Consider the following 17,399-nt stretch of genomic DNA (forward strand, 5'->3'; position numbering starts at 1 on the left):
CTGCTGCTGATGCTGGCCTGGGAATCACACTTTGGGAACCATTGGTCTTCTTAGAGGCCATTCCTCCTTAGCAGGCCATGGATTTCAATTTTTGTCTCCCCAGCCCTTTGAGACTACTGAAAGCCCTTCTTAGCTTCTTAGTCTCTTTCTGCTAGGCTTTTTATTCTCTCAGTTTGGCACTTCTTAAAAATCAGCTAATGCCTCAAAGTGGAAAGTAGAGAAAATGTCAGTCTCTAATATCTGATCCATTTGGGTCCTATCTTAATAATTCTTTAGTACCTTCAAGTAGATTTTATAATTGACTTTTTTATTGTTTTCAGTATGAGGGTTGATGTGATCTCAACTAGTCCGTCATAGCTGGAATTGATACATATAAACAATTCATACAAATCATTAGTTAGTATCTACATAAGAAAAGTTTCTTTTAAGAAATGCTTCCTAAATATTACATCAAAATCACATGAAGCACTTATTTCTGGTCCAAGACTTGCTGGATCTGAATTCCTCAGAAGATGTCAAAAGCATTCATTTTTAACTAACATATCTTAAGTTTCTGATGTATAGACATGTTTTGGAAATAAGACTCCAAAGGACCATATTTTGAAAGTAAAACCATTTCTCATAGACTTGAAAATAATAGATATATATTTTAAAATTATTGTCCAGTCTTTGTTATTCTTACAGACATCTACTCATTTAGTTTAAAATAGTCAGGTTAATGCATCTTTGAACATGTAATATTTGGCTTTCTTCCAGCACCCACCTTCCCACACTCTTCTTATTCCTTCAGAGAAAGAGAATGCAATTAAGTTGTTTTATGTGCTGGATGAAGGATTAACAAAATCTATGTGTTTTCATAAAAACCAAGGCATCCCACAGCACCTCACACATCTCCAAGAAAGCCATTCTAATTTCTCCACTATCTCTGAGACTAATAGCCTTGAAATATGTTCTGGGTACCCTACAAAGTTTTCCAAGATGCACAGTAGAACTCTCCCAGATATAAAAACAATAGTCTAGTGCTAGCTGGTTTGGCTCAGTGCATAAAGCATCGGCCTGGGGACTGAAGGGTCCCAGGTTCGATTCCAGTCAAGGGCACATGCCCAGGTTGCGGGCTTGATCCCCATTAGGGAGCGTGCAGGAGGCAGCCGATCAATGATTCTCTCTCATCATTGATGCTTCTATCTCTCTATCTCTATTTCTATCTCTTTCTCTCTCCCCCTTCCTCTCTGAAATCAATAAAAAATATATTTTAGCCGAAACTGGTTTGGCTCAGTGGATAGAGCGTCGGCCTGCGGACTGGAGGGTCCCAGGTTCAATTCCGGTCAAGGGCATGTACCTTGGTTGCGGGCACATCCCCAGTAGGAAATGTGCAGGAGGCAGCTGATCGATGTTTCTCTCTCATTGATGTTTCTAACTCTCTGTCTCTCTCCCTTCCTCTCTGTGAAAAATCAATAAAATATATTTTTAAAAAAATATATATTTTTTTTAAAAAAAATAAATAAAATAAATAAAAACAATAGTCTAGCTCTGATGGGGAGGGAAATTTTAATCCAGGGCTCTCAGGAGTGATACATTGTTCCAGAACTGGGGAAGATAAGGCCCTGTAACAGAGTACCAACAAACAGAGTACATAGTTTGTGTCTTACATCTGCTGACATTCCTTCTTTTTTCAGACAGCACCAGTTGCCCTTGAAGCAGAAAACAGAGGTAAAATGAAATTAGCTCTCCAGTACGTCCCAGAGCCAATTCCTGGTATGTAATGATTTTCTGTCCAGATTTATGCCCTTTCCTCATCCCCCATGCTCCCAGGGTTTCTTTGGGTTCTATGCTATTTTCGAAGGTGAAGCCCTAAATAGATTTATTAACTTAGTAATCGTATAGACCAAATAAGTCAACTCACAGTTGTAAACTAGGAAATTCTCATTTTTTATTGTGATAAAAACACATAAAATGTACCCTCTTAATCATTTTTTTAGTGTGACATTAGTAGTGTTAAGTAGATTCACATTGTTGTGAAGCAAATCTCCAGAATGTTTTCGTCTTGTATATATCTGAAACTCTATACCCATTGTCAACTGTTGGTCTTTGAGCCACTTCAACGCCACAGGAATCCCCAATTTGGGATGCAGCAAAGAAGGAAACTTTATTCACTACAAAACAGAGTCGATTGTGATACAACATGGCAGCACAGCAGTAGAAAAAGTCTGGGGCCTCCTGTGTTTGAGCTAAGCCAAGGAAACATAGTCTTCTTTCTTTGGAGAAAAGAGAAAGTGTACTCCCCAAGCCAGAGGGAAGCTGGCTTATATGGACAGAAGTCCCCATCCCTCTTCCCTGATTGGTCTGTCCTCATGCAAATGAGGACTCCAAATCCTCATGGTTTGATTGGTCCAAAAGGCTCTGTCTTGATTGGTCAGAATAGAGCCACTCTGATTGGCTGGAATTGCACAGCTGTGGTTGGATGGGGGAAACCCTCTACCTATTGGTTGAAATAGGATCCCAGGAACTCTATTAAAGGGCTGGCTCAGATGGCAGGCAGGCAATTAAGTGCAGAGGCAGGTGGTTTAGCCCAGAGGCTTCTCCATGAGGCGCAGTTTGCGTGAGAAGTCCTTTGGCTAGGCTCTGTTTTTTATTTGAGCCCAAATTGCCACCAAGAGCCCTTTTTAGTAGTTGTCTATTTTTTCTTCTCGGAGTTCACCTTATTGAACTACAAAACCCCTTAGCCCCTTTCCTCCCGTTCCTGTTAGCCACCATTCTACTTTCTGTTTCTCTCTCTCTCTCTTTTTTTTAAGTCTAGTTTTCTAGTCTTTATTTTAACTTGCTCCTCACTCTTCCAAAAGTTTGTATCTGCACAATGTGTATGACCTTTTCTGTATTCAGAATTTGGACCTATTGACAGTGTTGTGATAAGAATGGAACCTGAATGGGTTTTTTTCACAGGTGGGAATTGGAAAAATTCATATGAACCTTAAGAAATTAGAGCTCATTGGTCTTCCATTCTCAAGGTCTCCTCAGGAGAGAAAGCTTTTTCCTGAATTACTCACTGTAATCTTTCCTGAAGATTACTAATACTTGTTAGAGCCTCAAGTCTGCAGCCTCTTTAAGAAGCAAGAGATAGGCAGGAAATGAATGCCAGCCCCCTTTTCATTTCTCAAGCAAGTTCCCCTAGTTATTCTTAGAAATCTGTATGAATGTTATGGCTGACATAGGGATTGCACACACAAAGTCTTTCAGTAACCAGGCAATGAAACTAGTGGGATGAAAGACATAATGGATGGTGAGGGCAGTGACTGAGCTAGAGAAAGGCATTCTAATTCAGTTAAATAAAAAGAAAAAAGAATTGGAGGGAAAGCAAACATATTTTTAGGTCAAATGGCTGCCAAACCACTATCTTGTTACTTCTGGATCTTTCTAAAAGATTCTTTCTTATATAATTTGTATCCTATCATTTATGGTCAACATGCATAGAAATTGTACCAATCTCATTTCCCATTCTCTCCACTACCGTTTCTTGGTGGTGGGAGCTGGGGGACTGTGTGTTGTGATGGGCTCCACCTTCCCTGTGTTTTTACTCATGTAGTCTCTCTTCTCTGTGTTGGCTAACCTTCTCCTCAACCTATCCAAGTCTTAGATGAAGTCCTATCTCCCCCATCTAGCCCTTCCTGACTATATTCCCCCTCACTGATCACATTATCTCCTAGAACATTACAGTAATAATTTGGCATTTCATTCCTTAGTACATTTTTATAGTTTTAATTGAGTTAGTCTTTCTTGTAGTCCTTATATATTCAATGCTATTCATATAATAGAGCTGACCACATAATAGATGCCTGGTTGGTTGACTGATTGGGTTAAGTCATCTGGAAAAATATGATAGTATTCTTCTGACCAGGTGCACCCAACCTAGACAACTTCAGACTAAACCAACTTCTCAGTAATCCCCTGTCCATAATATTCACTTTTATGTGTGTTTATATAATAGTCTTATGAAATGTTTAACTTTTTTAAAAAATACATATTTTTATTGATTTCAGAGAGGAAGGGAGAGGGAGAGATAGAAACATTAATGATGAGAGAGAATCATTGATCGGCTGCCTCCTGCACACCCCTTACTGGGGATCGAGCCCACAACCCAGGCATGTGCCCTTGACCAGAATCAAACCTGAGACCCTTCAGTCCGCAGGCCGACACTCTATCCACTGAGCCAAACCAGCTAGGGCAAATGTTTAACTTTTTACACTCTACTTTTAACAAAAAGAATGACTCTTTCTTAGCTAGTACCTGTTTTGGTTGCTTTACAGTAATATGTTTAATATGTCGGCACCAATTGAGGTTGGTATCAGTGTTTGAAAAGTATGTGCATTTCACTGAGATATTTTGAATATCAGTATAAATGGATGACTCACATGCCTGATATCTATAACTGATCCTGTGGAGCCAGCAAAACCCGACAAGAATGATGTAATACTCTGTACTTGGAATAAATATAAATTATTTTCATAGAGCTGTCTGAGCTCAGCACAGCCAGACTATAAAAGCTATAATTAAGAATGTATAGCCCTGGCTGGTTTGGCTCAGTAGATAGAGTGTCGGCCTGTGGACTGAAGTGTCCCAGGTTTGATTCCGGTCAAGGGCACATGCCCAAGTTGCAGGCTCGGTCCCCAGTAGGGGGGGTGCAGGAGGCAGCCAATCAGTGATTCTCTCTCATCATTGATGTTTCTATCTCTCTTTTCCTCTCCTTTCCTCTCTGAAATCAATAAAAATATATATTTTTAAAAGAATGTATAGATTTAACTTATTAGGATCATATCATCAAATACTAGCTAGTATTATTTTTTATTTTTATTTATTTTTTACTTATGAATTGTTGACAGTATTACAGAGGTCCCCCATTTTCCCCTTCCTTGACCCCTTCACCCAGCCCTATGCCACTCCAGGCCTTCCCCACACTATTGTCTGTGTCCGTGGGTTATGCATCTATGTTCTTTGGTTAATCTCTTCCCATCCCCTCCACCTCCTTTCCCTCTGAGATCTGTCATTCTGTTCCATGCATCTGTGTGTCTGGACCTATTTTGTCTGTTAGTTTACTTTGTTCATTAGATTCCACATATAAGTGAGATCGTGTGATATTGGTCTTTCTCTGGATTATTTCACTTAGCATAATCATCCATGCTGTCGCAGAGGGTCAGAGTTCCTTCTTTTTTAGCTGAATAGTATTCCATTGTGTAAATGTACCTTGGCTTTTTTTAGCCACTCATCTGCTGATGGGCACTTGGGCTGTTTTCAGATCTTAGCTATTGTAAATAATGCTGCTATGAACATAGGAATGCATATATTCTTTCTGATTTCCTAAGATTCCAGCAACACCAATCAGAAAGAATATATGCACCCCTATGTTCATAGCAGCATTATTTACAACTAGAGGCCTGGTGCACGAAATTTGTGCACGGGGGGAGGGTCCCTCAGCCTGGCCTGTACCCTCTTGCAATCCAGGACTGCTGGCTCCTAACCTCTCACCTGCCTGTCTGATCGTCCCTAACTGCTCGCTTGCCTGCCTGATCACACCTAACCACTCTGCCTGCCTGCCTGATCTCCCCTAACTGCTTGCCTGCCTGCCTGATCACCCCTAACCGCCTGCCTGATTGCCCCTAACCACTCACCTGCCTGCCTGGTCAGCCCTAACCATCTCTGCCTTGGCCCCCGCTGCCTCAGCCCCTCTGCTGCCATGGCTTCATCCAGAAGGACGTCCAGAATGACATCCAGAAGGTCATTTGGCTGTTCGGTCTAATTAGCATATTACGCTTATATTATTATAGATAGCTAAGATGTGTGCAGTGCATTTTTAGATTGGCATCTTTAGATGCAGTATTGCCAAGAGAGGAATAGCACTAACATTTTGTTTTCTCTCTTTTTTCTATTATAGGTAAAAAGCTTCCTACAACTGGAGAAGTACACATATGGGTGAAGGAATGCCTTGATCTACCAATGCTAAGGGGCAGCCATCTAAATTCTTTTGTGAAATGGTAATAGCATTGATAAGTCTGCCTTTGCAGTTCTACAGTAGCCTGGCCTTTGCTGGTTGATGTTAGTTCTCTATTTCTGTGATGCTGAAACTCATCATCCATAGTTTAAATGAAATAATTTGAGACAGTGACTCCATAAATTCGGGGAATCTGTGATATGAACCCCCCCCCCCAGACTTCATATACTTTTAAAATCATAAAGATAAGAGGACATATGTAAACATGAAACCGGAGACCACATGCTCAGATATGTAATGTCTTCTAGGAGGCACATCTACTGGTGAGAACAATATTCAGTACGAAAGACTTTATGCTATTTCTAACAGTGGGATGTCACAGCCCTTGGCCCCTTAGAGAAGCACCTATTCTATGATCCATTTTCAAAAGGCCTTTGGCATCAGGCTACAAATATCTGGAAAAGTATTTGCTAAGCAGAGCTGTACTACTAGCTCATAAGAATTTAAGATAATTTTGGTTCTTAAGTGGCAAACCTTTTTCTCTGTTACACATATAAATGCCTGGTATCTAAATAGTAGCTAAACAGATATTAATGTGTCATCCTAACTCCCTCTGACTAATTGACTAATTTTTTCTATATAGATTCTACCAGAAGTCCAGTTGTAACTATTTAATTTTATATGACACTAGGGGCCCGGTGCACGAAATTCGTGCACTGGGTGTGTTGCGGGGGCGGGGGGGGGAGTGTCCCTCAGCCCAGCCTGCCCCCTCTCACATACTGGGAGCCCTCAGGCGTTGACCCCCATCACCCTCCAATCGCAGGATCGGCCCCTTGCCCAGGCCTGACGCCTCTGACAGAGGCGTCAGGCCTGGGCAGGGGACCCTCATTTCCCCCCATCACTGGTTCTGCCCCCAGCCCAGGCCTGATGCCTCTGGCCCAGGAATCATGCCTGGGCAGGGGACCCCCAGACCCCTCCAATTGCTGGCTCTGCCCCTTGCCCAGGCCTGATGCCTCAGCCAGAGGCATAGACCCCCATCACCCTCTGATCACCTGATCGGCCCCTTGCCCAGGCCTGACGCCTCCGCCAGAGGTGTCAGGCTTGGACAGGGGACCCCCATCTCCCCCCGATCACTGGCTCTGGCCCAGGAATCATGCCTGGGCAGGGGACCCCCATCTCCCTCTGATCGCTTGCTCCACCCCCCGCCCAAGCCTGATGCCTCTGACCCAGGCTTCAGGCCTGGGCAAGGGGACCATCATATCCCCCCAATCCCCGGCTCAGCCCCTCGCCCAGGCCTGATGCCTCGGCCAGAGGTGTTGACCCTCATCACCCTCCGATCACCAATCACCGGATCGGCCCCTTGACCAGGCCTGAGGCCTCCGGCTGAGGCGTCCGGCCCAGGCAGCGGGGACCCTCAGCTGCAGCGGCCCTGCGATCGTGGGCTCTGCTTTAGGCCCAGGCAAGGAACCCCTAGCTCCCGGGACTGCCAGCTTCGACTGTGTCCAGCTCCCATCGCTGGCTCCACCCCTACTTCCTGCTATCACTGGCCAGGGCGGCAAAGGCGCCTGATTCTCCGATCATGGCTGGGGGGCAGGGCAAAGGTGGCCCCAGGGCTGCCTTTGTCCTGCCCCCCAGCTCTTAGCTCCCCCCTGGGTTTCCGATCACTGTCAGTGGCAGGGGGCTTCTTCCTGCTTTCCCTTTCGTCTCCCTGCATTGTGCCTACATATGCAAATTAACCGCCATCTTGTTGGCAGTTAACTGCCAATCATAGTTGGCAGTTAATTTGCATATAGCCCTGATTAGCCAATGAAAAGGGTATCGTCGTACGCCAATTACCATTTTTCTCTTTTATTAGTGTAGATTATTTGTGATTTTCCTTCTAGATGTTCTTTTTTAAATTAAATTTTTTTGGGTAACATTAGTTAATAACATTATCTAAGTTTCAGGTGTACAGTTCTATAATACATCTTCTGTATAATGCACTGCGTGCTCCCCACCCAAAGTGCATTCTCCTTCTATCACCATATATTTGACCCCCTTTCTCCTCTTCATCCTCCCCCCGCCTGCTACCCGCCTTCCCCTCTGATAACAACCATACTATTGTCTGTGATTATGATTTTGTTTTGCTTGTTTGTATGTTGCTTTCTGTTTTATATCCCACATATGGATGAAATTGTATGGTTCTTGTTCTTTCCCACCTGACTTATTTTTTTCTTAGTATTTTTATTGATTTCAGAGATGAAGGGGGGAGAGAGATATAGAAATATCAATAAGAAAGAATCATTGATTGGCTGCCTCCTGCATGCCCCACACTGGGGATCAAGCCTACAACCTGGGCATGTGCCCTGACTGAGAATCAAACCAAGACCTCTTGGTTCATAGATCAGTGCTCAACCACTGAGCCATGCCAACCAGGCCCACCTGATTTATTTTACTTAGTATGATACACTCAAGGTCTATCCATGTTGTCGCAAATGGCAATCTTTCATCTTTTTTATTTTTTTATAGCTGAGCTGTATTTCATTGTATAAATGTATCACATCTTCTTTACCCGATCATCCATCAAAGGACACAGGTTGTTTTCATGTCTTGGTTATTGTGAACAATGCTGCAATGAACATAGGGGTATGACACCATACACAAAAATTAACTCAAAATGGCTTAAAGACCTGACTATGAGCCTAAAATAACAAAATACATCAAAGAAAACATTGGTACTAAATTCATGGACCTTGGTCTCAGAGGGGATTTTGTGGACTTGACCCCAAAGGCAAGGGAAGTAAAAGCAAAAATAAATGAATGGGACTACATCAAATCAAAAAGAAACCATCCACAAAACAGAAAGGCTACACATTCTTCATAGATGTCAGCTGGTAACATTTTTCAACTCAGGTCAGTCTCCTACTTTGAGAATAGTCTCAGACCTTCTTGCCTTTACCGGGGGCATAATAGGTTAAAAGTTAATTCAGCTGTTACCACAAATTAAATGTAAATGATTGCAAATATATAATTTATTTCCAAAATCAAATCTAACAAATAGGGGAGGTTTCTCTTCTTTTCCAATTCTGTACAAGACTAATTCCTTAGGCTATCCCAGATAATCGGGAACAGACTGTGCTTCCAAATTTCAAAGGAATCCTCAAACAATTGCTACATAGTAAGCACTTACTAAATACAGGAACTGAGCTCAGTTGTTTGCTTAATATGTAATTTTAATACTAACCTTACAAAGCAGGCGTTACCACTCCCATCTTACAAATGAGGAAGCAAGTGTCCGAAAGGTTAACTAACTTTCCCTGCAATACACAGCCAACAAGTGGCAGAGTCAGGGTTCAAGGCAAGTCTGGTCCGCTCGAATGCTCAGTCTTTCCCGCATGATGGCTCCCACCATCAGTGCTGTTTCTCTACACTCTCCCCTTCCCTTCCTTCGCAAGTAGCTACGTTGAAGTGCACGGAAAGCACAAGTGTCCACTATCTCATTAAAATGCTCTCACAATCATGTTTCCTTTGGTAGCATCATCCTGCCAGATACAAGTCGGAAAAGTCGCCAGAGGACAAGAGCTGTGGGGAAGACCACCAACCCTGTCTTCAACCACACCATGGTGTACGATGGGTTCAGGCCTGAAGATCTGACGGAAGCCTGCGTAGAGCTTACCGTCTGGGACCATTACAAATTAACCAACCAGTTTTTGGGAGGTCTTCGGATCGGCTTTGGAACCGGTAATATTTGTTACTTTTTTAAACCTCCTGTGAGCCAAATGCTTCTGGAGATGCTAGCAGTGGTTCTCAACCTTCCTAATGCCGCGACCCTTTAATACAGTTCCTCATGTTGTGGGGACCCCCAATTTCATTGTTACAAATTGAACATAATTAAAGCATAGTGATTAATCACAAAAACAACATGTAATTATATATGTGTTTTCCTACGGTCTTAGGCGACCCCTGTGAAAGGGTCGCAGCCCACAGGTTGAGAACCGCTGCTAGAGGTTTGTTGCTTTGCTCCTTCCTAATGCAAACAGATATTTCCATTAAGTGTAATCCAGTGAGTGAGTGAAGGCGTGCCAGCTGCGTGCTGCGGGCTCTGGATATGAAGTTTAACAGGGTGCAGTGTCTCACTACACAGAGCTTACCTTATTGTGGGGGGGAACAGAAGAGCTCTCGTCTCTACTCTTTCCTGAAAAAACATTATGGCCCTTCCTGGCTAAAAGTGTGCTTTGAATAATAATAGTAACTAACATTCATGGAACACTGGTCACTGTACTGAGTGCTTTATTTGCATTATTTCACTTCATCCTAACAGCAATTTGATGAGTAGTTACTAATGTTATCCCCAGAACAGCCGGCTTTCCAAGAAATTAAGTAACAGAGTGAATAAGTGGCGAAGCCGAGATTCAAATTGAGTCTGCTCATCGCTACAGCTGTAGTCACGCTTCCTCAGAGCGTATCTGCTGTCACTTCTAACCCCCGGTGGGAATCCTTCCTACCACCCCCCCATGCCTGTGACAAATTGTCATCTAGCTTTCAGATGATTGAGAAGAGAAGCCATTACTCTGGGAATAGAGCACTCATCTCAGATGGTTCAGCAGTTCTTTCTTATAGTGAGTCCCAGGTCTGCCCTCTTGGTGACGTTAAAACTCTTCCTAGCTGACTTCCATTGGTGCTTATAATTAAAGAACTTCTGCCTGGCTGGTGTGGCTCAGTGGTTGAGCATAAACCCATGAACCCGAGGTCTTGGTTCAATTCCCCCGCAGGGCACATGGCCGGGTTGCGGGCCCGATTCCCAGTGAGGGGTGGGCAGGAGGAAGCCAATCAATGATTTCCTCTCATCGTTGATATTTCTGTCTCTGTCTACCTCACCCTTCCTCTGTGAAATTAATAGAAAATATTTTTAAAAAAAAGAATAACAAGTTCCCTCCCACTCCCCGATGCACTATTCCTTTTTTAATGCAAAGCCTCTTTTCAGGTAAAAGTTATGATACTGAAGTGGACTGGATGGACTCCACTTCAGAGGAAGTTGCTCTCTGGGAAAAGATGGTAAATTCCCCCAACACTTGGATTGAAGCAACCCTGCCTCTCAGAATGCTGTTGATCGCCAGGATTTCCAAATGACCCCAAAGTCCATTGGCTCCTCCACTGAAAACTACTAACCAGGTGGAATCTGATCTTGAAAATCTGACCATGTGGACAGAGATCAGCACCTCCTATCTGTCGGCACTCATTTTAAAGTCAACTTGCATGTGCCTCTTTGGTTATAGGCCCACGGTATTAAAAAAATAACAAAATGTATAACGTATGTGTGACTCCCACGTTAAAGAAGATATTGGAGAAAGCTAGGAAAATCCACCTGTTGCTTCAAAGAAAAAGCTGCCCTCCCCCCAAAAAATTATTAAATGTGGGGTGTTAACAGGAAAATTTTTCTAGTTTTCCATCATGTGCTTCACACCAGTCTTGTGCTACGGTTAGCAAAGCCTGCCTCTTGACCAATGAAATTCCTTACAGCAACTGCAAATACGTAGGTTGTGGAAAACAGTGACAGAGGTATTCCTATGGGGGGCGGGGGGGGGGAGGCAGAATATCGGTGATGATAAAGAATTTGACCATAAGAAAACTATTTACTCTGTAATCTCTATAAAATACAGAATTCCATATTAGGGCGAGACCAAGTTTACTGCATGTACTTTCTGTCTTGAGAAACTGCTTTCCCTTTTCCCAGTGTTAAAACAGTCTCGAATGTGCTTTGGTGCCACCCACTGGCCATAAGTGGAGTTCAGTTTTTGGCTTAATTTCCTCCTAAGATAGGTCTCAAGCCTGTATTTTGCAATAGAATATATATAAAACAAAAGCCTTGCATATGTAAGATTCTGTTTTTTCTTATAACTCTACTATATGAAAGCAGCATGAGAGTGGTCACAGACATGCTTTGCAACAAAGTTTTAATTAGAATGTAAATTGTTTAATTATACTGTATTTCCTATATATGTATAATTTTCATAAAGTATTTTGTAAAAATCCTTAGAATAAATTATTATGACTTAAATGTATTGTCAAATTAATCTGACTTCTTATTTTAAATGAAATACTTTATGTTAGGGATTCTAAAATCTAAATTCCCTAGCAAGGCTAAAGAAATTCTGCTAGGCTAATATTTCTCCAGTATTTATTGCACATTGGACATGATTTCCTCTAAGTGGGCAGTTTTGGCTATTTTATTACAGGCTTTACTTTTTATTTTATCTTTTAAAATATATATTTTATTGATTTTTTTACAGAGAGGAAGGGAGAGGGATAGAGAGTCAGAAACATCGATGAGAGAGAAACAATCGATCAGCTGCCTCCTGCACACTCCCCACTGGGGATGTGCCCACAACCCAGGTACATGCCCTTGATCGGAATTGAACCTGGGACCCTTCAGTCTGCAGGCCGACGCTCTATCCACTGAGCCAAACCGGTCAGGCTGAGGCTTTACTTTTTAAAAGTAATTGAAAAGCTTTGAAGAAAACACATTCTTGTCTAATTTCTAAAATATATTTTTATTGATTTCATAGAGGAAGGGAGAGGGAGAGAGGGATAATTTTAATCGGCTGTTTCCTGCATGCCCCCTACAGGGGATCGAGCCAGGGAGCTGGCTGGTTAGGGGACCTTCCGTAGTTGGTTAGGGCTAGGGGGTAAAATGCCAGGCAAGTTCAGAGGAAGGAGAGGCTGGATAGACCTCAGAGGTCCATTTTTTAAATTATACACCTCATAGGTCACAATTTGTTAAATATGTTTTTTATTGATTTCAGAGAAGTAGGAAGAGGGAGAGAGAGATAAACATAAATGATGAGAGACAGAACATAAATCATTGATCAGCTGCCTCCTGCATGCTCCCTACTGGGGATTGAGCCCGCAACCCAGGCATGTGCCCCTGACTGAAATCAAACCCAGGACCCTTCAGTCCGCAGGCTGACGCTCTATCCACTGAGCCAGACCAGCTAGGGCCCAGTTTTTAAAATTATATACAACTGTCCAACAAAGTCAAAGTAAGCTTTTCCTTACTCCTCTTTTACACAATGTTTAAGCTGAGAAAGTCCTTCCTGACCCAGAATTTGTATGGTTTCCTTTATTTTTTCTAGTTTCCACTTCTAATACTTTGATTTTTATTTTATTCTTTTTTTTTTTAATCGATTTCAGGGCAGAAGGGAGAGAGACATAGAAACATCAATGATGAGAGAGGATCATTGATCAGTTTCCTCCCACGCGCCCCACAATGGTAATGGAGCCTGCAACCTGGGCATGTGCCCTGACGAGAAATTGAATCATGACCTCCTGGTTCATAGGTTGACGCTCAACCACTGAGCTATCATACCGGCCGGGCTTTATTTTATTCCTTACAGTTAACTGCTTAATTCCTCTGAAATGGACGTTATATGACGGTAAGCCTCATTTGGTTCTTTGTCTTCTGTTTGGAGGTTTGCCATCGCTATGTCACCCATTAAGCTTCTTTCTGTAACCTTATTTTGCTAGTGAGTAAAAACAGGGAGCGCTGAATACCCAATAAATATAGAGTATTTATTTCACTGGGGTTTGCTCTTTTGCTGAACTGTGCCGAGCACTACAGATGCAAACTCAAGGCACTTGGGTCCCGGCTCTCGACGTACCGCTGCTGCTTTGTATTTACGGACTGCAGTTTTCAAAGGAGCCAGCTGTGTTTCCAAAGACGGTGGCCTATTCTCATGACAACTGAGGTGGGGAGAGGAGGCAGGAGCAGTCGCTGCCAGCTCGATTTGTTTACTTCAACCAGACGAGGTGGAGTCCGGTTTCTTGCCCTTTGGCTGGCTGCAAACCCGGAGGGTTGGCGTGGGCTCCCGGTGCCGCAGAGGCCAGACCCCGGGCTGTGAGCTGCGGGCTGTGATTGGTTAGAAAGGCAAGCAGAGCCCCGCCAGATTGGTCCCCTGTTACGTCACCACATTCTGAAGACCCGCCCACCAATCGCGGGGCTCCGTCCTGGGGGAAACTGCTGCCGACCGTGCCCCGAGCCCCTGGCAACGGGAAAGAGTGCGGAGTCAGCCCACGGTGGAGAGAGCACCTGAGCCTGAGAATGAGCAGGTTCTCGAGATGGATGGACACCCCACCCTCTGAAGAGCCCTTAGATACGCAAAACAAAAGCCTGGAAAACCAGGAAGAGGAGATGGGGTTTAAGGAAATGGACGGCCTGAGGGAAGCCTTGGCAAACCTCCGGGGACTGTCCGAGGAGGAGAAGAGCGAGAAGGCGATGCTTCGCTCCCGCATCCACGAGCAGTCCCAGCTCATCTGCATCCTGAAGCGGAGGTCCGACGAGGCCCTGGAGCGCTGCCAGATCCTGGAGCTGCTCAACACGGAGCTGGAGGAGAAGGGGATGCTGGAGGCCGAGAAGCTGAAGGCCAAGAGCGAGCAGGCCCGGAAGCTGGAGGACCGCTTCATGACCCTGGCGGCCAACCACGAGGAGATGATCCGCTTCAAGGACCAATACAAGAGCGAGAACGTCAAGCTGAGAGAGGAGAACGAGAGGCTGAGGCTGGAGAACAACAGCCTCTTCAGCCAGGCTCTGAAGGACCACGAGGCCAAAGTCCTGCAGCTCACGGCCAGGAGCGAGGCCCTGGCCCAGGAGCTGGAGACTCTGAAGCAGAGGTGTGCCCAGGATGCCTGCCGGGCACAGGCCCGGGAGAAGGAGCTGCTGGAGCTGCAGAGCCAGCAGGCCAGCGCCCACACCGCGGAGACAGAGCAGCTGCGCAGCCAGCTGCAGAGCCTCCGGCAGCAGCACCAGCAGGCCGTGGAGCAGATGGCGAAGGCGGAGCAGGCGCACGGCAGCCTGAGCCAGGAGCTGCAGGCCAGGCTGCAGATGGTCACGCGGGAGAAGGAGGAGCTGCTCCAGCTCTCCATGGACAGGGGCAAGGTGCTTCAGAGCAAGCAAGCGGACATCCGCCAGCTGGAGGAGAAGCTGGAGGCCGCAGAGGTGGCCAGGCGACAAGCGCTAGAGCGGTTTGAGCAAGAGGCGGTGGCTGTGGACAGCAACTTGAGAGTCCGGGAGCTCCAGCGCAGGATAGCTGGGATCCAGAAGGCCTACGACGAGCTCAGGCTGCAGTCAGAAGCCTTCAAAAAGCACAGCCTGGATCTTTTAAGCAAGGAGAAAGAACTCAATGCCAAGCTCCGCCATCTCTTTCCATAAGGAAGCTTCGGCTTCCTCCCGCCTCCAGTGTAGAATTCAAATACGTGTGCCTTGGCAAGAGTCAAGATGTTTTTCAACTTGTTCTATTTTTTAAGCACAAAAGGCAACTCAAAGAAAAGCTACTTTTACTATGATATTGTTAACTTTGTAAGACTAACACTACTTTTCATTCCTGCCACTTAGAATACACGATTTGCCAGATTTTGTCTTACTCCTTTAAAATCTTCCTAAGTTTGCGATTAGTATCTCTAGCTCTCCCATAATACATATTCATTCTCAACCTTAGCTATCTTCATATAGCCAAAGATTTTAAATTAGCAGCTCCTATAGATTTCAGTGACTCTATAATCAGATGAGCTGGTTGTGAAAAGAATTAGTATAATTAGCCCTTGTAGATAATAGGTTTGCAAACTATAGGGTTTTCAGCCTCCCATAGTTGAGACTGTAAGCTATAACAGCTAATAGCATACGAAGAGCATGGACAATTTGCAGAAAAAAAAGTGTCTGATTTTGTAACAGGCCAAGCAATTGCTTGCTTCACCAGCTTTGCAGTAGTATCCTTTTTATTTTATTTGCCCTAGCTTGGAAGACAAAGATTGAGATCATTAAGCAAACTTTATTATAATAAGGCTGTCTGAGCAATAAGATTCAAATAAGAAAGTGGTCCTGGCCGGTGGCACACTTGCTTAGGGCATCACTCCATGTGGGTTTGGTTCTCGGTCAGGATAATTTAGGTAATCACATACTTAAATTTCAGTTTCAATCCTTGGTCAGGGGTGGGACTCGGACAGGGGGCAATTGATTGATGTTCCTCCACCCCCAACCCCCGTCCCTTCCTTTCTCTCTAAAAATTAATAAACATCCTCAGGTGAGAATTAAAAAAAAAATTCAAATAAGTGTAATCAACCCGCTTTGATTTTTCCTACAAGCTTAGATCACATTCCATTGGGGGGGGGCGGTTCTTTCTCCTTAATAAAAACAGGATTTAGAGGTACAAGAATGCAAATAGCAGCAAATTCATTTAATATTGTACAATATACTAATAGACAAAAGTCCTGAATTTGGGGAAACAAGTGATAGCAGATTAGATATGATACATATAGCAACTTAATAATTATTTTGTTTTTACTGGCATGTTTTGCAATTACCTTTTCCTTTTTTTAAAACATCTAAACTGAATGTCTATAGGTATACCTACAGCCTTTTTATAGGAATAGCTAAGTATGTAGTAATTAAAACAAATACAGTTATAATTATATGAAGTTCTTAAAGAGCTAGTTATAAAAAATACACTTTATGCTTCCTTATTTCCCCGTTCTTAGTTGATAAGCATTATTGTGAAAACCTCTCAAAACAGATTGTAATATAGTACTTTCTCACACATTTTGTGTCAAGCGTGCCAAGAGTTTCCTAATGCTTTGGATTTATTAAAAAATATTACTTGATACCTTTTTTTTTTGTTTGTTAATCCTCATATGAGGGTATTTTTTTCCCATTGTTTGTTTTTTGTTTTTGTTTTAGAGAGAGAGTGGAAGGGAGGGAGGGGGAGAGACAGAGGTTGCCTCCACATGTCGCCCCCACTCCCCACGAGGGCCAGGGATCAAGCCTGCAACCAAGGTATGTGCCCTTGATCAGAATCTAACATGTGATCCTACAATCTGAGGGCTAGCGTTCTAACCACTGAACAACCAGCTAGGGCCCTTGGTACCTTTTTAATAAACAATTTTCCAAGCCTCACCCTTACCTGGGGCATTTTTTTTTTTAACGATTTTCCCACAATTTTATTAAGATTGCAACATTAAGTACAAATTTGGGGGAACCACGTCACTGGCTTGGAAGGACTATTTACTTCCTCTTACACGTTACCTAGGATCAGAATATAGGAGCTAACTTAATCATGGTTATCCTCTATCGAGCCCATACTATTTATTATTATGCTGAAGTACTTGGGACGGTTGTTTTATTTAATCCTTAGGGCCATTCAAGAAGGTAATTATGTTCATTTTTATTTAAAAAATAATAATACTGGTAGGAAATCCGGATTCAGTAATTTGCCCAAAGCCATGTGGTCCCTGGGGAGAGCTGGGATTCTGATGACACTACCACACTGAAAGATTTGTTGACTGTCCACTGAGTGCCAGGCTCTGGGGGCAGGCACTGGGATAAGCATGAAGAACTATGTTTTCTGCCCTGGAAGAGCTTCCACACAGTCTAGTCTAGGGGCAAAAAGCAATT

General features: G+C 43.7%; 2 protein-coding genes across 16 annotated transcripts in view; both read left to right on the forward strand.

Annotated features, from left to right (window-relative positions):
* The window catches only part of SYTL2 (synaptotagmin like 2), a 115,644-nt gene extending 103,623 nt beyond the window's left edge, over positions 1 to 12,021 (forward strand). For all 15 annotated transcript variants that reach the window (XM_059708229.1, XM_059708232.1, XM_059708230.1 and 12 more), the window contains 4 exons: positions 1,677 to 1,755; positions 5,924 to 6,023; positions 9,495 to 9,700; positions 10,944 to 12,021. In XM_059708229.1, coding sequence (XP_059564212.1) covers positions 1,677 to 1,755; positions 5,924 to 6,023; positions 9,495 to 9,700; positions 10,944 to 11,089 — 531 coding nt within the window. In that variant the 3' untranslated portion in view covers positions 11,090 to 12,021. The remainder of the gene's footprint in view (positions 1 to 1,676; positions 1,756 to 5,923; positions 6,024 to 9,494; positions 9,701 to 10,943) is intronic.
* Positions 12,022 to 13,888: 1,867 nt separating this feature from the next.
* Positions 13,889 to 16,923, forward strand: CCDC89 (coiled-coil domain containing 89). Its single transcript, XM_059708260.1, has one exon. The coding sequence runs from the start codon at positions 14,058 to 14,060 to the stop codon at positions 15,162 to 15,164; it is 1,107 nt and encodes a 368-aa protein (XP_059564243.1). The 5' UTR covers positions 13,889 to 14,057; the 3' UTR covers positions 15,165 to 16,923.
* Positions 16,924 to 17,399: the final 476 nt, after the last annotated feature.

The sequence above is a fragment of the Myotis daubentonii genome, chromosome 9 (genome assembly GCF_963259705.1).
Source record: "Myotis daubentonii chromosome 9, mMyoDau2.1, whole genome shotgun sequence".
In the NCBI taxonomy this organism is placed as follows: Eukaryota; Metazoa; Chordata; class Mammalia; order Chiroptera; family Vespertilionidae; genus Myotis; species Myotis daubentonii.

Excerpts from the sequence above, each read along its gene's own strand:
- CCDC89 (XM_059708260.1), top strand. The coding sequence starts at position 14,058 with ATGAGCAGGTTCTCGAGATGGATGGACACCCCACCCTCTGAAGAGCCC.